General features: G+C 39.7%; 1 protein-coding gene and 1 long non-coding RNA gene across 6 annotated transcripts in view; one reads left to right on the forward strand and one right to left on the reverse strand.

The window, feature by feature from the left end:
• HSF2BP (heat shock transcription factor 2 binding protein) overlaps positions 1 to 27,970 on the forward strand; it is a 33,235-nt gene that overhangs the window by 225 nt on the left and 5,040 nt on the right. The window contains exons 2-7 of one of the 4 annotated variants that reach the window (XM_069785023.1): positions 2,066 to 2,216; positions 7,059 to 7,162; positions 11,291 to 11,440; positions 15,033 to 15,171; positions 17,315 to 17,432; positions 23,519 to 23,622. In XM_069785023.1, coding sequence (XP_069641124.1) covers positions 2,066 to 2,216; positions 7,059 to 7,162; positions 11,291 to 11,440; positions 15,033 to 15,171; positions 17,315 to 17,432; positions 23,519 to 23,622 — 766 coding nt within the window. The remainder of the gene's footprint in view (positions 1 to 2,065; positions 2,217 to 7,058; positions 7,163 to 11,290; positions 11,441 to 15,032; positions 15,172 to 17,314; positions 17,433 to 23,518; positions 23,623 to 27,970) is intronic. The other 3 variants (XM_069785024.1, XM_069785026.1, XM_069785025.1) reach the window with 3 other exon arrangements.
• Positions 20,321 to 24,457, reverse strand: LOC138685649 (uncharacterized). 2 transcript variants are annotated; one of them, XR_011324999.1, is made up of 3 exons: positions 24,044 to 24,457; positions 22,165 to 22,306; positions 20,321 to 21,085 (listed from the first exon to the last, which is right to left on the reverse strand). It is a non-coding gene; the product is annotated as an uncharacterized lncRNA (long non-coding RNA). The 2 variants fall into 2 exon arrangements; XR_011325000.1 differs by lacking the exon at positions 22,165 to 22,306.

The raw sequence follows: 27,970 nt of genomic DNA on the forward strand, positions 1-27,970 counted from the left end.
CTGCCCGCTGCGCCCCGCGGGGCCCTGAGGAGGCGATGGCGGGCCCGGCGCGGCCCAGGGCCGCGGGGGGCGGGGAGCCGGCTGTGTGAGGGACGCAGGAGCTCGGCCCGCCGGGTTCCTGCCCGGGCTGGCTGGGATTCTCTGTGGGGTGTTCGTCGCCAGGTTCAGCCCCCTGCCAGGCCGCGAAGGGGGATTCGGGTCATGCGGGTCGGGAGCTAAGTGCGGTACAGAGCTAGTAACTTGGCCGTTGTGGACTGAAGTCTAATTTCGTACATCAGTCGCCTGCCGCTACTGTAAGGGGCTGGTCAGAAAACTTCTCTGTTGTCTGTATTTGCTTTTAACATACTGTTGTAGTGGGGGGAGATGTTGAGTAGCTGCTTAAGCAGAGGAAATAAAGCCTGTCTGTTGGAACTGCAGTATTGCAAAGATCTGTGTTTACCGTGGGAACTGTAAATGAGAATTTTCTCCTTGTTGTATATTTCATATCTCTATCCCAGTACTCCAGTAGTGTATTTTATTTGACTTTAGCTTCTGCTAGTGAAGAGAGCTATTTTTATGCCAGTACCAAATTATGCTCCATAATTTTGAGCGGTACTGAATTGTCTCTCTGTTTTTTCTGTTTGCTGACATGAAGATGGTATTCTTCCATAGAGTCCTGTTGCCAGGTGTTTATTCCATACTTTCTTGAGACCTAAATGAGTTGTATTTTTCTTGAATTATGTAATGTGGTGGTACTTGGCCATACTAACTTTGCCATAAGCACTTCCTAAATGCAGCTTAGAGCATACAATTCAAGTTAAAAGTAAAATCTTTCTTCCATACCTTTACTGCGGCTTGGATGCCTCTGAACCGGGAAAGCTAGAACTGGCCTGTTCTGTCCCTAAAACTGTCTGGGTTTGAAAGACAGCTGGGAAAGAAAAAGAGAAGGAAACAAAACTGAAAGGAAATGTTTACCCTGAGGAAGTAAGGAAGCAGAAAGAGAGAACTGTAGGAAAAGGTTGGAAAGGATGGAAGTACCAGGGCAGCACTGTATGTACCAGTGATAATGAACATTTGTCTTGTGCAGCTGGACTCGAGAGGACTGTGGGGATGGCATCTTTTGTACCTGTAGGAGATAGTTTCTTGTGTTGTTCTTAGTACCCTCTTCCCTCTGGAATAAGATGTGATACGTAAAGGATCTCATTTTTTTTCTGCACCATTCGCAATGCAGTGCAAAACAGTACTAGGATGTATTATAATTTTGCTTTGTGAAAGCAAATTAGTAATTAATGTTTTAGGCAAAGGACGTTAAACCTTTTTTTAGTCTGTGTCTATATGGTAGCCTTTTTAAGATACAGCAGTGTGCACACGTACATACATCAGAAATTGGAGTTTAGGAGGTTTTTGGTACATAAATTTCTCTGCAATTTTAAAATTAATGCGCATTGTCTTGGACTGTGGAATTAAAGTTATTTTATAGCAATAGCTTGGCAGAAGAGGAAACTAATAAACATTTTTTGACTTAACGCAGGATTAAATTACTTTTTTGTGGGATTAGGTTGCAGATAGTTGCAAATATTTTTTGCTCTTCACAAAAGATTAATTCCTTTGAAAAAATACAATTTCCACTAAAAGAGGTGTTGTAATATAGCAAGGTGACTGAGGATCTTGCAAATATTTGAGTTAATTAAAAAACTGAGTTATTATATCCTTTACAACAGTCTCAAAACAATAGCTTGGCACTTGCATAGCTGCTCACATTTTAAAATGTGAATGTTAATTTTTACAGCATTCTGAGGTATGCTGCACACGTTAGGTGAAGAAACAGATGCAGAGAGGTAATATGATTTGCTTTAGGCCAGAGTGGCAAAAATTACAGTCAAGAGTCCACCTCGGAGACTTTTGGGTTTAGATATTACCGGATAGTTCTCTTTTAAAAGGTTATGAATTTCTGAAATGCTGTAATACAAAGGAATATTTTTGTCAGACAGATTGTCCAGGATTCAAGCAGAAAAGCATTGCCAGGCTGTAACAGTGTCTCTGGTTGGTTATTGGTTTGTTTGTGTTTGTTTTTATTTTATTTCAGAAGGCTGACACCAAAGAGGAATTTGTTAAAGTTAGAAGGAGGGATTTGGAAAGGCTGACAACTGAGGTTATGCAATTGCGGGATTTCTTACCCAAAATAGTAAATGGGGATATCCTGGGGACATTGCAGAAACTGGATGCTATTGAATCAAGTGAGTAATACCATGTTACAAGCTCTTATAGTTTCTGCCAAAACTACTTAGAAAAAACTGTCATGCCCCTACAAAAAAGTTGTAGAGTTTGTGGAGGTATTCCACATTAAACTATGATGTTCAATGACTGCTTCAGTAAATTAATGTGTTTGTAATGAAGAAAATTACAAACTGGATTAGAAATAATAAGACGTGTCAAATTAATCTTTAAAAATATTTTACTGTGGATAAAAACATACAGCTTCTCTTACTGCCTGAACTAAGTATCAGGAAAAAAGTGATTCCTCTTTGAGGAAAAGGCAAAAGCATTCTGTTTTTCAAAATGTCACTTTAGATACACGGCAAAAACCCATGGTAAATAGCTGTGGATAAAAAGTTCAATTTAAAGGAAGAGATAATATTGTTGTATTTAGCCTGTCTTGTTTTTTAGCTTGTGTGCTTTTATTGCCTTACATATTCATAATAATAAAAAGAAAAGTTGAAGACTCTCTGTTACAAAGGTATTTTTACTGCTGTCCCCAAAGTCCAGTGTTTCAGTGTTATAATTCTCTGTGCGTCATTTTTTTCAACAACTGCACCATTCCCAGCGTGCCATCAGGACCAAATCGGAGTCAGCTCCATCCCTAGCCTGTAGCTTACATGTGGCAGTACAATTCACCTGTTCTTCTAGGAATTGGTTTTGTCTGAAAAAATGCGGGACAAGCACTGAGACAAATTGTAGAGGGTGTATGTCTTCTAGAATATCACGTGATGAATTGAAAATTAATTTGCAACAGCTGGCTAAGAAAGAGTAAGATAGAGCCTCAAGGCTTGTCTCCAATACCAAGTAATACATTGGGGCAGAGCTTCCAGCTGCCTCAGTGATCCACTCTTTGGGAAGATTCTTCCATGCCGTCAAATACTAACAGTTGAAAAGACTGTACCACCTCTCCTGCTGCCAGTCAAGACATCATCCGTGTCACAAGAAGTGATGCAGGATCTGGAAATGTTCTGTTTATGCTATTGCAAGGCATCAAGGACTGTTTCCAGTTGCATTAAGTATTCAAGATCCTCAATTAGTCAGATTCTTGTTTTATCTACTTTTATCAGTGCTCAGTCTCAAGATTTCTCTCACTGAGCCTTCTTTTGCTCCTTGTGCCAGGCATCGAGGAGATGCTGTTGGGCCCTTACAACAGCAGGTTTGTGGCATCAACATGGGGCTATTAAGACTTTCTCAAATGTTCTGCTGGCTGGCCAGCATTCTCTGGGTCCTTTGGAGGAGTACCTGAAGCTGAGTCAGCCTTTGAACTCTCTTGAGTATATCCCTGCAATGGAGATGTCTCTTGCATTTAATGAAGCCATTTGAGTATTTATTTGGGCTCTTGCCATTGTTTGTCCCTACAGCTGGACAAGTCAAGTGGTGATTTTTGCTGCACCAATCTGCTCCTGCCTCTGCAGCATGCAATAAAGCAGACTGAAAGGAGGCTTTGGAGCATACAGTTCACAAAAGGTTGGATATCGCAGGGACACAAGCAGTCTTCAGTCTCAGAATGGTGAGCTTTCTGGTGCTGTTTACTAAGTACAATCTCTTGGTGTTGGCATATGAAGCTTATAGGAGTCCTGGCAGCTACTAGAGATGTTTTTTCACGTTGTTCTTGCAGAAGCCTAATGGGTGATTTGTACATCTCTCTAGGCTTTCATCAGCTATTGTAGTTTTCTAAGTATTATAAACATGAAGGGGTGAGCAGGTTGTCGTGCTCAAGAAGTGCAGATTATAGTCAGAGACTTTCAACACCTCTGGCCCATTCAGTTGTGACAATGATGGAGCCTTGAATAGCTTTAAGAAACCTTGAGATCTTTGCATGTTTCACTTGTATATCTAGGTCAATAGGATACCCATTTGCTATGGGAGCATCCCATAGGTGGTATCTGAGATCGGAGCTGGCAACAGTCAATGCAGCCAACACCTGCTTTTCGGGCTGGTGTCAGGGTCTTCACTAAGGCTTTTGCCAGGGTAATTGTTCATTTCAAAAACAAAGGTCCATTTTGTTCTTACTACCCTCCTCAGGAAGAGTGTTTGGCTCCAGGAATCTTAGAAAAATTTTCTGTATTATTATGCATATGTGTAGTGGAACTTGGTCCACTGGGGAAATGTTAAAAATTGCATTTAACATTGATCTAGCATTTGGATCAGTAGAATTGGAATTCCATCCCTTGTTGGCATTCACTGTAATTATACTCAGTTCTCCACTTCCCAGAGCTTTGAGATTAGATCTCTGGTCCAGAAAATCTCCTGATGCGACCTATAGCATGGATGAGAAAGTCCACCTCGCCTGAAATGTGGGCCTCCTCTTCTTTTGTTGTGTGCAATGCCTCCTTCTGCTTTTGAGTCTGCTGTCTATCTCGGGAGCAAATGCAACTTCCCAGAGTCTGATTTGCCGCTGCAGTGGTAAAATTATGTATTCCCTGTTTGTACAACAATGCCATTTCATGTGTTTTTGCTCTTCCAAGTTGATAGTGAAAGCTGCTGCTTGACTTGGTGGAGGTAGACAGTCTGAGCCTCAAGATTTTAGTGTCAAGAGGGAAGGAACTTTCTAACCAGAGGCTGGGACTTGCAGCCAGTGGGAGAACCTGTCAGGCTTCCCTGTGTGCTGCTCAGGACCACAGTGTGCAGGAGTGAGCAGCACAGCTGCAGTCTTCAGTGTCAGCAAAATGTCTGCTGCTCCTTCTGCTGCTGTGTGTCAAGAGGCTGCCAAATGTCAGGACTGGTGCATGCAACCTTGAATTCTCTTCAGAGCAAAGGCATGCACAGCTGGGAGAGCTGACAGGGCATAATGGCAGGAGTTTCCACAAATGAGGCATAGGTAGAAGTAGGTCTCTCTTCAGCAGCTTCCAATATTACCCCCCTCCTTTTTTTTTTCTTTTTTTTTTTCCCCCCCTTGACATCAAACATCGTAATACCTTAGAGGAGGTTGACGCATCCTTCTTTTATTGGAGGACTCAAAAAAAAAAAAAAAATACAGGTAGCATTGAGTTAGCACTCAGTAATTAATATTATTCCCCTTCTCCTGGCTCAGTTTTGGTTCCAGGACCTTTGAAGTCTGCCAGTGAAGGATGTGGCACCTTTGTGTGTCTGCTGGCTGCGCTGATGCTGGATTCAGGATAGATCCATCCTCTCAAAAGCTGGAAGTGATTCTTCTCATATAGGAGAGCTTGTTTCCTTGCAGTGAGAGAGATTTTCACTGGATATACTTACCTGGCAAGAATAAATAGGTTCTTGGTCTGCTATTGGTAAGCAGAGCATGCCCTACTCATGCTCAAGGCATCTTTCAGTCAAGTACTTAAGACTCACACCCACAGAGTAATAGGTACGTGGAACTGTATTTTCTTTACTTGACAGAAGGAAAGAAAGTTTCCTGCCGCCGATCAGAGTTATTCTGCAAAAACTCAATGAATCCATTCCCCTCTTCATTCTTTTCCTTTGGATTGCAGGATTGAAAATAACTGAATGCTTGGAGAGCATGTCCTGGCACATATAATGTTTCCTAGGAGTGGACCCTTGCCTTGCCTCTTTGATTTCTGTTAAAAAGTCCTAGTGTTCATGGCTTAGAGTCACACAAGGGCTGAGTGGAAATACATTCTGCCTCTTTAGAAAGCTGTTTGTGGCTAGATTATCTTCCTCTATACTTGCTGCTCAAAGTAATGTGTATGTATTTGAGATGATGACATTTTGTCAATTAGGACCAAAAAAGAAAGGGTTTTATTCCCAAACAATGTACAATCACTGAATAAAATGCCAGAATCCAAGCTCTTTGGATAATAAAGACTTTTTTTTTTTTTAATGATGTTATCTTTTTATGGTTGAATTTGGTATGCTCTTTGGTAAATACATTCAAAAATATTGACCACATGTAAGGGGAAGACTTGAAGTATTTTAAGCCATAGACCATACTCTCATGATCAAGGGTATGGCGCTCGAAGTGCGGTGTAACTTGTTTTTTAGGCTAATCAAAATTACAGTAGATGCTGTTTGGACATTACTTTTTGGAATTACTTAAATGCGTTTCCTTTTTTCAGTATAAATGCTAAACATCCAGAACCGTGGTTTTTAAAGTAAAATACAATATACAACAGTTATTAAAAATATCCTTCAAACTGAATTTTTTAAAACAGACATCGTGATTGTGAAATATAACACTTTTAACTTGATTTTGATTCACTAAAATAAAGCGTCTAATTTGGAATGTATTTCTGATAACATCAGAGATTAATTTTTTAAGGGAGTTGTAAAATTTGCTTGTCACTGACATAATGTTTAAATAGTTTATAATGTCTTATAATACTTTTTAATTTAAAATGTTTGGAGTAGTTGCATTTCAGTCTTACTATTCATATAATTTGTACATTGTATATTGAAACACTCACTTTTGACTGATCTTGGTATTCTTTTTCTTAGATTTTTGCTATACTCACTGAATTTCAAAGATACCAGACACAAAAGCCATCATGAAAACAAACAAAAAAAGTAGAAAATTGATTAAATTTGTAAAAATCCTTAAGGAGCTGGAGCTTGAGCTCAGTTCCAGAAAGGTATCTTATCAGCACACCGTGTTTAACAGCTAGATGTGATTCTTTCAGTCTTTTCCTGTTTTAAATTGGAAATGTCATGTTTGTTTAGTTTCTTGTAAGAACTGTTGAAATGTGGTAAATTGTGATACGCAGTTTAGCCACGAGGAGGTGATCGAACACAAGCAAATAGTTAAAGCACCGCATTAATGTTGTACTCGGTGGATTCGTTTTTCTTTAGTGCAAGCCTGTTGGTCATAACTTACTGCTTCGTTTATCTGATTTATCGTATCACAGACATGGAGAAAAAGGAGGAGGAAATAGAGCAGCTAAAAATGGATTGTGAACACTTCAGAGCCCGTCTGGAAACAGCCCAGGCAGATTGCATGAGGGAGAAGAAGGTATATTCACTGTCAGAATAATGGTATCTGTATGCTTGAGTTCCAATAAGAAAAGCAGTAATGATCAGTTTTTCATGTTCATGTCACAAAATACATCCTCAGCCTGAAAAACAATCTGGGATTTCTATAAGTTCATAACTGGTGTTCATAATTGGAACCAATGTTCATAGTTTACCTATAAGTTCATAACTAATGTTTTTTTCCCCTTGATATTTCTAGACCCAAAGGGTCAATATTATAACAAGACAAAATATAATACCATACAGTACCCAAACGTATTCAGTGTGTACAAGTACAGGTACAACTGACAGTTGGTCTCCCACTTACGCACATAACCCTTGCGTAACTGCATAGATGTCTCAACTTCCATACTGCGTGAGGTACAGTTGTATGGGGTTACATTACGGGCTTCTTGGCTGGGTTTGTTTTTATGTGTATAAAGTTAAAAATCAGCCGTAAGCTTTTTGTTTATATTAACATGTTGAAGTAGAACATTGGGAATTTGGGAAGATTGTGGTATAGCTGACATCAAAAGGTCCTTTGCGGAATCAGTTCTTTTGAATTTAATGTAACTATAACATAAGGGGACAACAGAAGATAATGTAAGCAATGCAACATACAAAATGAAACTGGCCTCTCTTTTGGCTTGCTGTAAGCTGTGTGCCTTTGTTTAGTTTTAATAGTCTTTCTCAATGCACCTATTGATCCAACTGCCATGTACAGCTGTGAGTCAAAGAACAATTACAGGGCTCCTTTTGCTCTGTCAATATTGTATTTAGTGTTTATGAGAGGGGAGATTTTTAACAATGAAGGAATAGCAAAGACTGTGACTTCCCAGACTGTGGGTCTTCTGTGAAGCCATTGGGGTTCAAATAGGATCACACAGACTAGTGGCTTAATTTCTGAGAGGTGTGAGAATCAGTTGTGATTATTTGCTGCAAAAGTTCATTTCCTTGGAGCTGACCGCTATCTTCAGTAGTCCGCAGAAGCTCACTTTGTTTCTAGAGTTAGCATCTGCCAGCCTTGGGATTGCATGAAGACAGATGAATCTACAGAAATGTTTTCATTTGAAAAGGAATAAATGAAGAGTTCAGACATGCAGTTTTAGGGCACATCTGTGTGGACAAGTCATTCTGGAATGAAGTTTGGTATGAATGTAAAGTGTGATGGAATAGTTGTCTATTCCTTACTTCAAAATAAGTATCTTCTGGGATAGCTGTTGCAGTTCAGCAATAGGTCCACGGTTAGTTTTGCTGTGCACCCAGGTCTTTAGTTATATAAGCATCCAGGATAAAATCTCTGTAAGATTTAATGTTGCTGCTTTAGATATTAATGAAGTGGGTTCCACCTTTTATCCTTGTTAATATTACAAAATAAATGGCAGGTGGTTTAGGTTTGTGATTTCTTTTGGATGAAAATTTTACTTAAAGCATGGATAATTTACTAAGAGTAGTTGTTGTCTGGTGTTCCTGATCAAAGCTCTTCTCTTCATATCTTTGCTGTTGTGCAGGATACACTGGTTGGCTAAATGGCTTCTGTTATATGCCGCAAAGGTGTGTTTGTCAGAGTGAATTGTGCTTATGTATGTTGTGAAATCCTTTAGCTCTTTGGGATAAAAGAAGACGGTGTATGTATATGTGTGATTTTTTTTTGTTTTGTTTTGTTTTGTTCCTGCTAATCACTTTGCATGGTGTTTTTCATTTGGCTGCTGTTCTGCTATAGGCATCCTTGCGTATAGTTTCTGAATTATTTTCTACATATTTATCTTCTGAAGGAAAAGGAAACGATTCTCTGAAACAAACATAAAATAAATGCATTTTCTAGTTGAGCAGTGTCCTTTTCTTAGGGGATCATAAATCAACATTTTGCATTCCAAAATTTCTGTGCAGTGCTGTATCACTGATCAGGGCATTGCTGTGCTTTCTGAACCTGAGCAAAAGTTGAAGTGCACATGTTATTCTTGGCCAATGTCTTGTTTGTCTATCCATAGTTATGTACTTAAGCACTGCTGTATTCTTGTGCCTTGACCCTTTCCTGAAGATGGTGATGTTGCATAGCACAGTGATTGCTTCGTGATATGAACTCTTGGGAGTGTTGCTTCCAGCTAGGTTATTTGCTTTTGCAGGGTCCGTTTATTTTCCTGGCTCTTGAATGTACTATTTTGTTTTCCTTGCTTCGTATCTTTGTTCTGATACTGCTTTTGATCTATTAAAAATTCTGGCATTTCTTGTGCTGGCTTTGTATCCTTGTTGGGGGATCTAACTTTGGTATTACAGAGTTTTATGTCTTACTAGTCAGTATTAGCATCCAAACGCAAAATGCAAATAAAATGTATTAAAAGATACATTTTCCTAAGACAAGGACAGTGCAGAGAAGAAAAGCAGGGACAATATAGGGGTTAGACAGGAAGATGCCTGTGGACGTTTTGTTGATGCATGTGGTGGCAGAAAAGCTGGTAGGTCTGGCAGTGAGTTATGCAAAAGATAAAAATTGGCTAACTTGCTTAAAAATTGTCAAAGTATTATGAAATAAGAGACTTTTCCTGGGACTTCTATGCCTAGGGAGTCAGCAGCAAGTGTCAGTCTTTTGCATATATTAAACTAAAAGGCGAAAGAGACTCCAGAGAGTAAATATGCACAGGAGTCTGCTTGATAAATTTAATTTGAACTTTACAAATCCTAGCCTGTATATTCCATTAGGAGTATGATAAAGCAATGCAAATCAGGCTGTCAGGTGTGATACAGGGGGCTGGGTAGGTAATTAATGACAAAGTACAAGCAGCTTTGTACTGGTTGATATCATGTTATGTAAATTTTCAGATGAGTTTGTTTCTATTCTTTCCAAACCCTCATCACAAAACATTGAGGTGAACCCCCAAAATGACAAGATACTTATTTTAAAATCTTGATGGGAATACATAGTTGAAAGTTTTGTTTGTTTACTTGCTTTCAAAATTCACATAGAAAAGATTCCTTCTCATTTCCCTGTACTTCATCCTGATAGCTAAACACACAGGGGAGGCTGGGCTGAGGAGGGTGCTTTCTGCAGTGAATTTGAAAATCCCATGCCCACAAAATGGGCAGAGCAAGATCCTTCTGCTCTTTTGATGTCATGTGATCTGTGATTCTCTCTCTCTCTCTTTTAATACTTGAGTTAGCATCATTTTTCTTGATGGCCTTTATCTTTCCCTGCAGCACCGTCTAATACCACCCCACTCCAAGTTAGCAGGGAGCGCCGATCTGCCCTGAGAGACCACAGACTGCAGTATCCCTGCCTTGATCTCACTGTCCACACTAGCTCTAAGCTGGGAGGTGCAGCAGCTTCATTACCCCTGTGGTAGTTGGTAGGAAGCCAGTGAGACCTTGAATCATACCTAGTCTCGTGATATTCTTCTGGCCAACTTCCCATGTGATTGGAAAACAGTACTGCCAAATTGGAATTGTGTCCTGGTCATGTTGGATTGCTCTGTTGTTTCTTTATGCTTTGTGGCAAGCACCACTGAGCAGCTCACTTAGATGATGGATGCACAATGGTGCCTGGGCTTTCTTGGTATGAAAGGCCCTCTAAACTTCAAACCTTAGGTGTGTTTTTCCAGGGACTCTGTCTTACTTTGCCACTGCTGATCAGGAACATGCCAATAGAAAAAAGTTAGAAGAGATGATAGTATTTATCCAAGATATCCAGCAACTCTACCATGTTGGCTAAGGCAGAAGTCTGTTTTGAAAACCAAAACTCTCCCTTTCTATAAGATGTTTCCAGTATCTTTTGTAAGGTGTCTGGAAAGGCTGACCTCTGATGCTGAAATCCCTTCTCTCTCGAAGAGACACGTAGCTGTTTGCTTAGGAGGAGTAGACTCTCCTATCAGACTTCTCTAGGTGCCACTCAGTCTCGGTGGGTCACTTGGTCTGACCTTGCGGAGAGGCTTCTGGTTACTGTCAGCCTCCACAATGTACTTACTACTTAGATATAGCTCAGGAGAGAAGGTATGTATCTGTAACCGCTCTGAGTTTGCCACCCCCCCCATCATTTCATATATGGCCATGATGTTGTTTCTTGTTCTGTCCCTTAGCCTAGAAACTTGTTTTGGCTGATACAAAGTGCAACCAAAATTTCCTTGCGCTATTTCAGGAGAAACTAGACCTTCGCCAGCAGCTGAATGAGGCCAAGCAGCAGCTCCTGCAGCAAGCAGAGTATTGCACAGAAATGGGTGCAGCAGTGTGCACATTGTTATGGGGTGTATCTAGCAGTGAGGAAGCTGTTAAAACCATTCTAGGAGGAGTAAGTATGGCAGGTGAATACTTACCGGTGGTAATGCTGTTAGGCCTTTTAAAATAAGGACCTTGCTTTGTAACACACTTTAATATAAGGATATATTTCAGAAACTAATTGGACAGCAAAAATGTTTTCTGAATTGTATATTCTTTGGGAACAATCCATTCTCATTTAAGAAGTGTTGGAACTACAAAGTGTTACGAAGCAGGCTGGGAATAAATGCAGTAATTAATCCTTATGTTACCAAACAAGGATTGTCTGTTTTGCACCACACAGTTAAACTGGAAGCAAGGCTGCAGCTAGCACAATGTAAATACTTTGCAAGCTAACAGAAAAAGAAAATAATTCATGGGCACATGCAGCAGTTCCAATACCTGTGGAGAGCTTGGAGGAGCTATTTCCATGGAAGGAAGACAGATCATCAATTCACAACTTTAAATCTTTGTGCTGCCTTAATACTTGCATGACTCTTGGAAATTTAGAGAGCCTAGCTGCTAGTGAATCTTATTAAATCTTCAATGCTAAATGTGGATAGGTAGCTTATTTGAAAAAAAACCCAAACAGACCAAACCCCAAAACAAAAACAGTTAATGACAATAGTAATATTACAACTAACACAGTTTCGCTGCCAAGTGCAGCTGATGGAAATAGGAGGGATCAGAGGGGATCAGGCCTGATAAAAAATATGATTTTCAGTCTTGTCACAGCCAACATGAGAAGGAATTGTTGTATTTAATCTGAGTGAAGTGATGCCACAGTTTCTTCTGGCTTGATTTTTTTCGGCAGCATGATGAACAGCTGAGTGAATAGGATTAGTTCATTATAGTAAGTGGTGAACTAGTGCGTTTGTAAGAGGCTTTCCAGTTTTGGTGCACCAAAATACAATTATAACTTTATATTGGGTATTGGAAAGCTATACAGTAATACCTTTTGGTGATAACATCTGATGATGCAAGATCCAAGCAGCAGCAGTTACTAAGGAAAAAAAGTCTGTAAAAACACTGTATAAAGCAGTTAACAATAATAATAAAAAAAGGCAGGTGGGTACTGCAGAGCCCCCACATAGCAACAAAACCAGTATAAAATTACATTCTGTATTTTCACAACAGTTTATAACTGTAAGAGTTGACAATATTTAGTGACTAGCTGTTGTTATTTGACTTGTGAAACAGTATTGAAATGGTATGTTTCCCGCAAGCAAAACGCTAGCAGTGATGAAAATGACTGTATTTTTACAAATGAGAGTAAAATTAGTAGAAGCCTTGTTGAAAGCAGGTAAGATTGACTGAAATGATGTTTGGAACCAGTGTACCATTTGTGTCCATATGGGTTGAGAAAGTCAAAACTCGAGCAGCATATTTGAAATTAGCACAAGTCGTTTTCAAGGCAGTGGGGGAGAGATGCCTACTGTTTCTATCCATGCATAACATTTCTAGAGAGAACTTGAAGAAACATCCAGAGAAGCAGCATGAGAGAGAGTTTTCAAGGATGCCTAGTTGCATGTGCCAAAAAAGAAGTAAATTAATTCCCATGAGATTGTTTTAGATGTCTTTCAAAAAACTTCAACCAGATATCCACATGACAGGACTCTCACATGGAAATGCAAACTGAAGGTTTGATTTCAGAACAATATCAAGACTTGCTTCAACTTGAGAAATTTTGGATCCTACAAGGTGGTCTGCTACTTCAGTTATCTGCTAAGCCGTTTGTCACCATTATATTTTAAGGCAGCAGTTTTGCACATTAACTGATATTTTCATGCAGGAGTTACTTGGACAGCAAAGGGTTCATTGCACCATCTGAGCTCAAGCACCTTAATGGCGGCTCTCAGAACTGTCCGTATCTCGGTGTCTGTGGGTGAGACATTTTTCAGTCCCATGAAAATACTGTCAAGCTAAGAAGAGACTGCACAGAGTACGTAATGTTTGCTATTTATAAACTTGATTGGTCTTTGCTGCAGCTCCTCAGACCTCACTGCTAGTTAATTAATGGCTGTTTGGAAAGAAGGTTCAGCAGAGGATACCAGCAGCACCTCAAGAGACTGGCAAATAGAATATTTTGCGTGTTTTCTGTGCAACATACCAATGACTTAGTTTGCTTAGTACTCTAAGCATAGAGGTTAGTACTCTAAGCATAATAGCTTATACTACTTTGCTACAGTAGGCTCTCTTCACTTTTCTCTCATGCCCTCTGCTTCTTGAACTATAGTCACTGCTTATGTTAAAATTGCCATTTTTGAGGTGTGGTGTCCATATAAGCATAAAAAGTACATCCAGCACATGCAGAAGTGCACTTTTTTACATTCTCTTTCTCCATGATCCCTTCGTTCCTGTTATTCTGGGATCACAGTATCATTTGTGAAGATGTTGAGTATTGGCTGACACTGCTTTTTATGCCCACTTGCTGGAGTCACCCCACAGGAACTGTACATCTTTGATGTGGTGAATGTGCAGCAGTGGAGGAATAAATAAATGTTACCAGTAGCTTTGCACATATTGTGAAAGCAGTAGTTTTGACAAAATATTAAAATTTTTAGTCACTGCAAAATGAATAAAAGTTCAGGCGTTTCTAGGACTGTCCCATTTGGTTGCTGCTGGGAATGACTAAAAGTGTCAGCTGCTTCATGAGCAACTGGCAAAATTATTAAAGACACTGGGAAACCTGGCATTATGGGCTCTCTGCTATACTATTTTTATTATGAAAGCCAGCATCATCTGTGTGAAATAGTGTTCCAGGAATGTTTTACAAGTCAGAATTATTAATAAACAGAAACAGTTCTCTGTCCTTCTTTGTGGGCTCTGTCTGCACCTCTGATCAGGCTCTTTGACCTGCCCTGAGCTTTGTACCAGGTGGCTGCTTCCTCAGCTGAGATACCCCAAAATGGAGCAGTATTCCAGCTGAGGGGAGAAGACTGCATAACATAATTACGGGCTGTACTCCTGCTTGTATGGTCTGGTGTGATGATCGTCTTTCTAATGTGACATTGCAGACTTAAATTCAATCTGTGACCCAGGAGGGACCTCCATTTCCTTTTCTAAAGAACTTTTACCTAGCCTGTTGTTCTCCATCCTGTATTGAGCAATTAATGAATCCTGGTAGGATCCAATCAAGTTCTGCTTTTTTCTGGGTATTTCACTGGTTTTCTTAGGAAATTCCTGTCAAGTCACTATGTTAGGCTGCTTTCCAGTCTTCAGCTGGATAGGGTTTTGACGAAAGCTGCTGTAGTAGGCCACGTAAATGTGAAACACCTGATGCAGCTATTGCAAAGCAAAGAGAGAATGTCCTCACTTTTGAAAATAAGCTATAATTCTGCGTGTTTGCTATATATTATTGTGGGTTTACGAGATAAATATGCAATGCTTTAGTTTCATAAATAAATGTGTCATTGAGTGGTTTCCCACTTTCTTCTGAGGTAATGGTTTCAAATATTAGGGGATCAAACATGTCACTTAGTGCATACCTGTTATTTTCTGTTGTTTTTTGAAGTAACTGGGTGTTTTAGTAATTTTGAAGATTGTCTAATTTTACTGTAGCATCTAATAATCATAGTTGCTCTAGTGTGTATAATCTTTTTTTTTTTTTTCCTCTGCACTTCCAGAGTAAAGCAATAAAGTTTTTCACAATCGCTGCACAGACCATGGAGAGCTTTGTGAAGTCATTAAGTGAAGACATGAAACAGCAGGATCTGGATTCTGATGAAAATCAGTTTGTATTAGCTTTGGCAGGGATTGTAACAAGTAAGTTAATGTTATATTTCAGAATAGCATTCCATGTGTACTAGGAATTTCTATATTGCCTTATATGTGCTGCAGTAAGTACAGCTTTTCAAAGTTGGATATTTAGTTAATGTTGATATCTTGGTTGACTTCCTAGTCTTTTAAAGTCCTAGCAGATTTTGTCATTTACACTTCTGTGAGGCATTCTACTGTCAGTGACACAGTTCAGGGTTAGACAGGCAAGAGCCATTGAGTTCTGAAATTCCCTAACATGTCTATTCCATCTGGAGTAAAGCAAAGACCATTCTGCCATGCTCACCATAGTTTGTAAATGTCAAGCAATTTACTTTCTGAATTGCCAGTAACACTAACATCTTCAAGATATATGAATTGCAGATGTTGCAAGTAGATCCGCCCCACCTTAAGGTATGTGCTCAGCATTTTGAAACTGTTTAAGACTTTTTTTGCTGCCAGATGGACCCCACCTTCACTGTCCTGAGTCCATAGTGCTAAGAGAAGTAAAAGGTAATAGACCTGACTTCCATACCAAATGTTTCTTTTTAGGGTCAGAAAATAAGTAGAAAGCCACAGATCTATCTTAGTATGGCTGCCCTTGGCTTAGAAGGCTGTGAGAAATGGGATTGATGCATCATCTGCATTTTTGTGAAACTGTGCAACTGTCAAAATGACACTAATGACATGATGCAAGATAGATGAAATAGTGGGTATTTATACAAATAAGTGAATCTTGCATTAATGGCTTTGTTGAATGTATGATTTTAGGTGTTGTGGTACCATTAAAGATTGTAATAAAAAACAATATGTGATGCATTATGCCACTGTACCAAGGTGGAATCCAGTTCTCTCCAATTTCTTCATTGAAAAAAAACCAACAAACCCAAACAAAAAAAGCATAGCAAAAGTAAAGTCTGAACAAAGAAAATGTTTAAAAGCTGGGGCGGGGAGTGTTGGAGTTCTGCCTGAGAAGGAATCAGGATGGTGGAATGAAATCTTGCTACACTGAAGCTGATAGAAATTTTGCCAGTGAATTTGATATTACCAAGGTTTGTCTCTTTGTCTCTGTAATTTGGGAAAGGAGGTTGCTGAAACTCAAATGAGATAAAGGATAGTCAGGTGAATGATGTAGAAGGTACCAGTTTAATTCTCCTAGTTACACTGTAAAGTAGTATTACACTAGAAAGCAGTATTAAAAGAACACTGAGGAGGTGGTCATGAAGTGGCAAGTATTCAGAAGTTAGAAAACACCAGAACAGAAGTTCTCAGTGCAGTCATAACACAGCCCAGCATGCACAAACATTGCAATAACAGTCTTTAATTATATGCTGTGTCCATAATACCTCTGCCTATTCTGAGGGTAAAAAAGGCGTCATGATGTACATGCACAGGAGAGAGAAACTGAGGCTGCATGAAAGTGGAAGAACTGTATCATGCAGCAGGTCCACAAACTTGCCCTGAATGGGAGGCCAGGGAACCAGGTTCTGTCACTAGTTACATACGCTGCACTTTATGTCTTTGGAGGAGGCTTAGCCAGTTGCACAGTACAGAGAAGCTTGGGTTGCTGGAAGATACTTCTTGCACTTAAGGATGCCCTAAAGTATGGGGCAAGCGTAAGGGAAAATACTAAAGGAAAGTCTGCTTTGGACCAGTAGTCTTTGGAAATATTTTTGCCTTTTGGTTTGTGCATGAATAATGCAACACTTGCAGAGAGGTAGGAAAAGAGCTTTTGAGTAGATTTCCACAAGAGTTTTGGTTGTGTAATGTGCCAGATGTATTGGATTGAGCAATTGTAAAACAATCTGCAATCTTGTTTCTTTAAAGTGGGACCTGTAATGGTCAGCCTTGCTTCAGTCCCACATCATTTGCGGATGAATCCAACCTTTTGTTTCATAATTCACTGTCTTATTATTAGGGTACTGGCCACTCTTAATAAATATTTTAATTACCAAAGTAGAATTACGAAGGGGTTTGACCAGTATAATTTGCTGCTTCAGTATTTGCTATTTAGATGAGTATAGTTTGAAGTTTATATAGATGCCATAGTTCATTCTTCACAGCTGACATATCTTTTTAGTGGTTCTGATAATTAGTATAAACTTTTGCTTGAAACATGATTTTTATGATGATGTTTTCTGTTCTCCCACAGATGTGGCTGCACTGGCATGTGGCCGTGAGTTCTTGGTTAGTTCAAGTCGTGAATTACTGGACACAATGATGCACCTCCTGGGAGACATGAAGCCAGGACTCTGTACCAAGTTTAAAGTGTATGATGACTTTTTTTTTTCCTTGAAAATGAAATGCATTATCTTGCAGTGTGGGTCACAGTGATGACAGTAGTTTTCCCACTCTCATTATTTTCTTTCCTGGAGAGGAAACAATTTTTGGAAACCCTTTTCACAGTAGCATCCCTTGCGGATATACCAGGCTTGGCTACAAGGCTAGCTTTATCCAGGTTTTGTGTCTCTTGGGAAGTCTCTTAATCACCATAATATTGTAGAGATGAACAGGGATGCAGCCTTCTACCTTAGGAGGGGCTTATCAGTTGAGGGTCAGATAAGGAAGGTGTGAGGTCAAGTTTTAAAACAGAGAGGCTGTGGGAAATGTGGACTCATATTTATTCCCTTCTAATATGAAGACACTAAAATGCTGCATCTGCTTAGTGAAGAAAGTGAGTTATATATCTGCTAAGAGCAAAAATTAAATTAGTTTATGCTACTTAGTAGCCAAAAGCACCATGCACTTAACGTTTGTAAAAGGTAATGCCTGTAAAGGGATCTTGTGATACAGCATTGTAAAGAACAGGCCATGTTACACAGTTCAGATGCTGGAAAAGCTGTACTTCCCAGCTCATGGAGAGACTGAGTAAACTATTGTCTTTGCCTTTTTCTCAGAGCTGTTACAAGCTGAGGATATATGGCCTTGACTGAGCAAATTACAGTGGCTTAACGAGTACTTGCTCATCCGCTAAGCTGTGGGCACTTGCCCAGTACACCTGGTTAATTTGTTCATGAAGATAGTTTAAGTGGTGGGGTTTTTTCATAAATGGGACACACACGCACACACAAAGAATTCATACCCAAGCCAGCTGTCACAGCTCAGCTGACAAACATCAACCCTGTCAGCCACAGTGACTTGACTGTGTCCATGCACGCATTTAGGCAGGTTGTGTGTGATAGGCATGAAATCAGACTCAGTCTTAACTTTGGATAGGTTTTTTTCTTGCCTAATCTCAGCTATCAGAAAGCTAGATGTCAAGTATCTGCTAACTGGGCTTCTTCCCAGTTAGTGGAAGGAGATGGTGCTGGCAGATGATTGCTCACTCAGCCTGTGTTAGGAGGAACGAGTTGCCCTCTGAAGGTGCTTGCCTTTCCCCATTGGGTAGCAAGGGGGAAGCTGAATAGCCTGTGCTGTTCAGTGGTTAGATGCTTTGATGTCAGTCATCTACTGTGTTTCCCAAGTGTTGTGCTTGAAGGTCAGCCCTCAAAACAGGGTATTTAACTCTTGCAACAGTGGGGTTTGTTTTTGTAAAGCCCCAACTGAAAGATTTGTATGAGAATCTCAACTTAAGAAAAGGTAATTTGTGCCTTCATGTCTGTAACAAAAAAAAATATGAAAAGAGGGCCTGTACCATTTCAAAATCTGTCCAGAAAAAAAATTATGAGAGGACTTTATTTGGAGAGGAGGAGGGAAAGGAAAGTGTTCTTAAACACACACACACACACAAACACACACTCTGAATTTCAAGTAAATGTGTGTCTATGGGTCCAGAGACATTATTTTTTTTATCACTTCAGATTGTATTAATGTAATTGGACAATGTAATTGGATGTGAGGGACTTCCTTTTGAATTGATGTTTTGGGTGGGTTTTTAATTGTATTTCAAAATCTGCCTGCTTTCCAGAAGAATTACACATGGTGATATAAACTTGGCTGCCATACAGCAATACTGGTAAAACATACATAAAACAATCCCATGAAGTGGCTAGGGATTCAACAGGGGCCAGCCTCTTAGGCTAACAAATTGAGTGAAGCTTAAAAAACATCACTGTGGTATGACATGAAAGGACATCACCAACTTAAAATTTAATCAGTTAAAGAAAAAATTTGGCTTATTTTCAAGGATATGTTTGTCCTTTGCTCAGTGTTGAGGTTTTTCAAAAATATTTTTCTTTACTCTGTGACAAATCAGGGGAAACTGTGAGTCTAATTCTACACAGAGCAGTATCAAAGTAAGCTGATAAACAGAAGAGTTCTCTTTCCTCTTCTAGTTCTAGCAGTCCTGTGTTTTACTTGTACCGGTACAGAAATAAAAAATTTACAGGGAAAAGCTGTCATTTATAACAGCACTGCTACAATATCCATTGTAGTCCATGAGTATGTAATAAATATATCCAAGGCATCTACATGAGTGAGTGCTGGTACTGAAATCTCGTGGGTGTCTTTGCCTTTCTGAAATAGCAGTGGTGTGAAAGACTAGGTTTTCTTGTCATTGGTGTAGGGTTTGTTCAACATTTGTAATTGTTAGGCAGTCAATAAACATTTACATAGTTGTTCATAGCTATAATTAAATTGTTAGGAATATTCAACTTTGCTTATGTAGCAGTTGAAAGTAGCCCATAAAAATATGTACTTTAGTGCGTATTAGTACATTTTCTATACTAATCCCATGTATTAAGCAGATGAGAAGGGGCTTTAGCTGTGCTTTTAGTTCTAGATTTTAAAGAAAGCATTGACAGATATAGTAGTACAGGATGTTAATTAAATTTGGCTTGTCTAAATAGGAAGACTATGAAGTGCATAATTAAAAAGCCCTCCACATTTACAAAAAAACCCCAAAGTATTGTTTATCCAGTAATTATGTGTGTCAGGTTTGCTTCAATAAGCACTTTTGCAATAATTATCACAAACAATACTTACTGGAATGTGCAAGTACTAGAGGTGAAGGTGGTATAAAGGGCCTGGAAATGCTTCTATGTTGTGCTCAGGTGAGTGTGTTTAATTAGTAATAATATGTTACTACATTGGCTTGTGGGATGGGTTTTGTCTTCTTCTGACACTCCAAAACCACAGCACTTCCCTGGATCACCACCACTCAGCCCCTTTTTGTCTGCACAAAGCAAACAAGTGAAATAAAAATGCAAACATAACAGTATCATTTTACGTCACTTTATTTCTAACTGCAAATGTCAAACAGATTAAGAATGAAAGACATTGTCAAGAAATTCCATTATAAGATACTGTTTTATTGATCATTTTCATTCTGGCTCATTATAGGTAATTATGGCTGTGCTCCTTTGTCAGGGGTTGGGTTCTGGAAGCCAAGAAAGAGCTGCAGAGGCTGTATGAAAAGAAGTGTAGGGGCTTTACAAGTTGCAATTTCAGTTCCACAGCACCCCTCGCTGCTTGTCAGTGGCCACTGATGCAGTAGTTTTAATAATCTACTATTTTTTCTTCCTACTGCTTAAAAGCCTAGGTGATCAAACTCACAGTGGTGCAGCACATAATATAAATTAGGCCTCTTAAAAATTGGTTTAGCCTGCAATGGGTTACTTTCTTTCCTGCTTTCTGAAGGTATGCGCGGAGAGTGTCTGAAAGTCTGCTGGTGGCATAGTAGCTTAAGCTGTGAGAATAGGCTGTGAGGTGTGAAGTCCATTTGGAATAACATCATTTCCCTTTTGTTTGGAAACGGTGGCAGTGCAGTGACATGCAGGTTTATCACAGTGATGCGAGATAGCAGCTGCTAAGCTGGACCCAGAACGGAAGAGAACATTCCAGCCTGCTTCTGTTTCTCTGTGTTTTGTATGCAACCCAGCACCCAGCTGTGAGTGGGTATGATGACATGTTCCATAAATGTTAGGAGCCCTGCTCATTCATCTTCCCTTTTCATTGTCCAGAAGACTGACTTGTGTGTTACCATCTTTGAAAAGAAATAAAATAAAAAGTAATAGCATCCATCATAGCACATCATAAAGTACATTAATGCCCTGTCCCCCCAGCTAGTCCACAGCTGTAAAGATGATCTTCATAAAAGGCAGGACAGGAGAACATCGATAGAAAGGTGAAAGAACTTGTAAGACAACTCACTCCAGAGTATGGCTCTTTTTTCAGGAACATCAGGGACCTCTTGGCTCGAAGTTCATAGTACAGCAGTGATCTGATTCTGAAAGAGGCTGAGCATTAGTTTGTCTTGTTAATGTCAGTGTGGATTTTTTCTGGACGCTTTCTGCTTTTGAGTATCAGGTCCCATTCCTACTGGAAGTTAGAGGGAAATTGCAATAATTTGCATCAAACCTACTGAGACTCTGCTTAGCTGAAAAAGAAGGTTTTACCCACCAAAACCATAAAAAACTTGTATCAGCAATGTGGAAGAAGGCGTAACAACATCAAATGTTTGAAAGCAGAACTTAGTTCGGCAGAAACTGCAGGAGAAGATTTAATCCCAATGAAGTGCTCTGCATTGAGTATTAGCAATCGTTCTAGATAGCTTTGGAAAGGGAGGCTCATTTTGAGCCCTAAGTTACCATACGTGTCTGACAGTGAAAAGGAGCTTAAAATAAATTTTGACCAAGGCACTTTCTCTGCATAGAGAGGCAGAGCTGCATGCAGCTTCCTGTACCTTACAACATTACCTTGGCTCTGTCATGGCTAAGGCTGAGGGGGTAGCAGTAGCCAAACCCCTTTTGCCTGATGAGTTTCAGATTTTGCAAGTCACTGATCATACTGAAGCTTTTCATATTTGCAGTAACTTCAGCATGAGCCGCAGTGGGAGAAGCTGGTGGGATTGGCAGGCTAGAGCAGTCCTTTAAAATGCAGAGCCTTCTCCAGCCTACCTGGTTTTCTCTCTGTAGAAAAGTTGAGAGTTTGGTTTAATTTATAACCTGTGATGTATGCAGCCCCAAAATGACTAGTGAACTTCCTATTTTAGGAGGCTGATAAATTAGGAAATCCTGGTTTTGGAAGCTTTTGAAAATGTGGCTGAAATGAACATATACTTACTATATGTATTTTTATTTTGTCATTTACACATGGACATGCATGGTTTCAGTTTGTCAGAGATGTCATCTTAGGGTTTTTTTTTTTTCAATGGTCAGTTAAGGAAATGTTTTCTAGCTGCCAGGCCATAGACCTTTTCTGTCACCTGGAAGACAAGTTATGGGTTCTGTCCTCCTTCAACATCAATGACCATAATAGACCAAAAGAATTCACCTTGTAGAAAAAATTATGGCTTTGAGTGGGCCCAAATGTTATTTGGAAATAGTTTTGAAGAGGTGTGGGTGAGAGTACCATTTGGCCTGTCTTATCCTGGTGTTGATCAATGCTAGGACAAGAGCACAGTTTACAGCCAAATTGAATTCCAGTGTTATTGACCTTAAAAAAAAAAAAAATTCCAGTTGTACATTGAACATAATCAATCTGGATTCCTGAAGGCAAAGTAAATAGGAAAGTCCATGATGGCATTTTAAGAGACAAGCAGTCGTTTTTTTCACAGCAGGGTCTCACTCGATGACCCAGGTCGTATGGCCCTGCCTGACTGCGAGGGGCTGGAGAGCAGGCAAAGCGAGCCAGTTCTCTGCCTTGCACCCACAGCAGAAGGGACGAGTCTAGCTTAGGAGGGAGTGTGCTAAACTGAGCTGGGACTACTAATACCTTCCTTTTCTGTCCTTCAGGCCTGTCCCCTTCTTCCAAATGCTTCTGTAGGCATAGTAACTTCCCCTGCCAGCGGAGAGAGACTACATTGGTGTTTGCTGTATGCTAGCTATATGTTGCATCTGTTCCTGCAGGCAGGAGGAACAGGAGGATGCTTGAAAGAGAATGACATAAGCAGTGTGTCTGTGTTTCAACTGACTGGAGGGTCAATGTACAGAAAGGCTGGTGTTGCACAACCGATGGAGCAGAGACTTCCTTTAATGTTGTTTCTAGTACTCAGTATGCAGTCTGGCTTTCTGTGTGTCCTAGTGGCCCTTTTATTTGTCAGGGCAAACAGCTTATTTGAGATGATGATCCGCCCAGTGGCGACTGGCACTACGAAAGCTCTATGGTATAGGTCGAGTGGTCACATAAAGCCAAATCCTGGTTTTGCACGTATTATGTAATGGATCTCATGGAGTTTGATGAGACTTTCTTACTAACACATGGGATGTTTGTCCATGTGTTTGAAATATGTGATTTAACAGTAGAGACAAGGTTTTGCACAATATTGCTTATACATAATTTGAGACTTGTCTCTTTTATCAAAATATAAATTATTAAATAGGCTTCTGCATCAGTACATGCTTGGCATAAATAGCAAAAGATGCCAAAACATGCAAAGAAATCAAAGTACATCATATCTTTTTTCTTTCAATTCTAGGCTAATGCTAATGTCACTTTACAATGTGAGTATCAACTTGAAAGGCTTGAAGTACATCAGTGAAAGTCCAGGTTTTATTCCTTTGCTTTGGTGGCTATTGAATGGTAAGTTGCTCTAAGAACTTTGTAAATCGTGACTTTGGGGATTGTAGATTGGCAATAGGTGTTGCAAATAACAAAACAGGAATTTATCTCTGTAACCTGATTATGTATAGCTTTTGTCAGATTAGAAGTAAACAAAAAGGGCAAATAGCTAGAGGGAGAAGATACGCATTTCCCACAATATTTTTGGCACTGTATGTAATATTACATTAATGTAGAATTTATGGATGGTAGAATTAAAAACAGGGAATGGAGAAATTTGATGAAGTGGATTAAAAAAAGCCACCTGCATTTTCACATACCAACTTTAAAATAAACCCTGAGGGGAAACTATGTATCAGATCACTACCATTTAACAAAAGAAAATATAACTGTGTTCTGACACAATTTGGGGAAAGAAGCCAACCTCCGTAACTACATTCACCTGTGACAAAAGTGACCCCTTCTACAGCTGAAGAGAGGCCTTGTGCTCTAATAGGATTTGGGCTTGCAGGGCTTGAGTACTATTCCCAGCTTTGCCTTTGGCCAGTGCAGGACTTCAAGGACATCAAGGACTTCTGTTGCCACTGTCAGGTACATGAGTGACATCAAGGCTCTGCTCTTCTGGAGGCTTCAAATCCGTGCGTAGGAGCCAGCAGAGATTGACGTTGCCAGTGTGCATTGGACTTGGCTGGCAGCTGCTGTGTGTGCAGATTGTAAGGGACAGTGAGGACAGCAGTAAGGACAAAGCCATGACACTGTCCTGCCTATGAACTGCTCCTAGAGTTGCTCTGTCTTGGCTTTCTCAAGGTTTTGTGGCTTGTCCATGAGAAGATTTTGGTGTGCAGTTCACAGGACTGGAGAGGTCAATCATCCTGGCGCTCTGTGCTGCTATGCAAAACCCTGTTGTAATACAACTATTAAATACTAACAGCAGCCGGAGTGAGAGAGGTTCCATCTGCTTTTTCAAGGAATTAATTTCATATTGAAGTTTTGGAAAGCTTTGATTTGGGGTGGTAAGCTGGAAGCTAGTTGTATTGCTTACAGTTCCCTCAACTATTTTACAGAAAATGTAGGTAGTTGTGCTTTTCACCAAATAATTTACTGCTTTGCAATGCCATAGGCTCACTCTTTTGCGATTTCAGAAAATTAAGTAATCCTTGTAAGACTGTTGGAAAACACCTGTTTTATAGTTTCTTTTTAATATAGTTTGAGAAAAATTATATTCTCAGAGAACTCTGAATACATGGTCCTTTGTTCTGCTGTGCTTAGAAATTTAACATATATTAGTCCAGATTTTCCTTTGACTTTTTTTGGCTAATATATACATCAGCTGTTGTTCTAGCAAAAGAACCCAAACCAAAACAAAACCAAAACACCCTCAAGAATCCCTGTCTGAGTTCCCAAATGTGCCCCTCTAAATGTGATAAAACAAAGAAACTAATCATTTGACGAAGTCTGTTGTTTGAAGAAAGCTCCTAGGTCACGTAAGAGGATGAAATGTGGCACAGTTATAATTAATTTGCAGCTGCTAATGGAAATAAGATATGGAAAGGCTACTCTGCATTTTGAAAGTGTTAATTTATAGCTGGGTTGTAGAAGGAAGGACGGGCATGGCTAATTCCTTCACTTTTTGATGATAAAGCTGTCCAGTTACAGCAAAGGAGGAAGATTCTCAGATATAAACCACATCTGCTGGTTCATTTTCCCGACTTTGGAGGAAGTCTGCTTACTGTCAAGGGGGATGGCTGACTAGTTTGTGTATCAGATGAGAAGTAAGATCCAAGACCCTGTCTTGTTCCCATCATTTTGTATGAGATTGCTGTAGTTTTCTGTACATTTAAACTTTTTCTAAATGTTTCAACTTGCAAAACTCAGTAGCTTCCTCCCACTTTTGCTCCTCTCTTGTTTCTGTGGCCAGCATCTTCAGCTTCTGCTAGCCATGATTCAGTTTATAAACACCTGGAGCTGCTACAGCATAAGGTCTTACAGTTTTTTCCATACAAGAGAGTAGAGCACTACACTCTGCTGGCAGGGTATCCTGTATATGCTGTCTTCCTCCAGGAAGCTTTTTCAAACAGTGTTTTGATTAAGGCTTATGAGATGATTCAGCTTTCCACAATTCTGTAAGCTTTTATCAGCATTCCCACTAAGAGAGGCCCCAGAAATCATCCTCTGACTTATTTTTTTATTATTTATTTTTTTTATTTTCACAGAATCATCCTGTTTGCTTTTCCATTGTCAATCTACAAGTGTCTGTGACCTCAGCCTGTACATCAAGGCCATTTTTCTCCCACTGTTTTGTACGCAGCTGATAAATCCCTCAAATTCCTTCTCTGAATTCTCAGTCTCTGCCCAGTCTTCTTGTCCACTGAGGGATGTCCTTCCCCTTAAGTGAGGAGAGCAAATAATTAACTTGATTTTCTTTATTCCCCTTTGTTGTATCTGAAGCAAAGAGGGATTTGATTCAGGTTGTCTAGCAGGCTTTTTGGCAAGACAGATATACACCTTGATATTGAATACATGGATGGTAAGAGAAAGGAGGAAAAATCTTATAAAGATTTCTAGTAGAGCAGGAATGTTAAGAGCAAACTGGGTTCATCTGTTCTACTGTCTTTAGAAAATTTAGATGAGCTGGTATCACTTTACACTTGCTAACAAGAATTCTTAATAGCTCTTTCTGCTGGAGGCTATACTGATAATAGGAGAAAACCAAATGTTTGACACACTTTTTGAAGGTAATGCAGATCTCTGTAGTTTTAGCACTTTATGAGGTGGGCTATTTTTTCTTTTTTTTCCACCTTTTTAAACACTGTCTAAAAGATGAGCACCCTTTAATAAGCAGCACTGATCACTGAAGATACTCTGATAGCTTATGTAGCTGTTGTATTCTTGTGTAGGTATTGTCTGTGCCTACCTATGCCTTCCCAGCCTGGTGCCAGCATAAAACATGAGAATGATGACTCAGATTTCTGGCTGTGGAGCAGCTTGTGGGATCAGTAGAGTTGTCGTCTTGTGGAGCACCATTTGTTTGCAGAGCAGCTGTTCCCATCCTGGAGAAAATAGGCAGCTTTCCTTTTCCCCATCAGCTGCTGTCCCTTTGTTGATGTCTTGGCTACAGGTTTTGCATAACTTTCAGATTTAAAGAAGCCCTGTCCTCAGCAATAAAAAAAGAAGTTATATAATTTGGGTAGACATCCGCCTGAGATTTGTCAATATTTTTTCTGGTTCTTTACATCTATAGATGCAATAAGACTTTCATTCTGTAATTCCCAAAGAGGCAGACTGGGACTTTCCTCTGCCAAGGATCTTTTGAAGAAGAAGAAGATGCAGTCAGCTCAGGTATTAATAATAAAGACTAGATTTATGTTTTTCATTTCTGATCATACAGAGCATCTACCAACAAATGTGTGCTGGAGAAAATGGGTCTAGGCTCTTCTCTGTGGTTGGTTGGTTTTTTTTAACTATCCTGTGTCTTTATTTTGGTTTTCCCCACTTCTCTTTCCTTTGAATGCAGTTAAAAAAATTGCTCTCCTTGGATACATGAGAAAGTGTGGAATTCAGAGAGACTGTCAGTGACATTTCTCATCTATAGCTGGGAAATTGCTCCAGGTACTTCATTAAAGGAAAGACAACAAGAGAAGTATGACTAATTTTAGATCTTGCCCTTCAGTTTCCTCCACCACAGTTCCACACGGAAATCTAACCTTGTTTATCCAAATTCTTTGCAAATGACAGTCTCTATTATAAATGCCTGTATGAAGCACATTCTCATTTTGCTAATGCTGCCTGCAACCTTCAATATTTGCTTTTCATGACTAACCCTGAAGGTTTTTAATGTCTTGCTTTTCTGTTTGAATTGGTTAAGGCTGTGAGAGTTTTTGAAAATTCAGGTTATTTGCATGGCAGCATGTTATTTAAAAGACATCTGGACAAACAGAACCCCCCTATTTATAAAATGATGACTGTATTAAAAGAAACTTTGGTTCATAAATCAAAACCTCAGTTAGCAGACTTTCAAGTGCACAACGGTTTCATACTCGTCAGACTATGAAACTAGTCTTAAAAAGAGGATTGCCCTTCTTGCCCTGTAAGACCATGTCCATTTTCTTAAATGCAAAGATGTCAGCTCTGACGCAGAAAGTCCCTGAACCACAGTTAGCTGAGAGGCTGGAAGAGTGGCCGGGGAAGTCTTACTGAATGCTTGCCCTTTTCCATACTCTTCTCTAAGCAGCTGCTGCAAATGATACTTGCATAGATGGAGCTCCAGCTGGGTGCAGTGTGGCTGTCCTTGCCATCTGAGCAGGAGTTTCTTGACTAGGTCCTCACCCTGCCTAACAGCAGACTCCTGCAAACTGATGTTCTCCTGAGG

Source organism: Haliaeetus albicilla, chromosome 6 (assembly GCF_947461875.1).
Source record: "Haliaeetus albicilla chromosome 6, bHalAlb1.1, whole genome shotgun sequence".
Taxonomy (NCBI): domain Eukaryota; kingdom Metazoa; phylum Chordata; class Aves; order Accipitriformes; family Accipitridae; genus Haliaeetus; species Haliaeetus albicilla.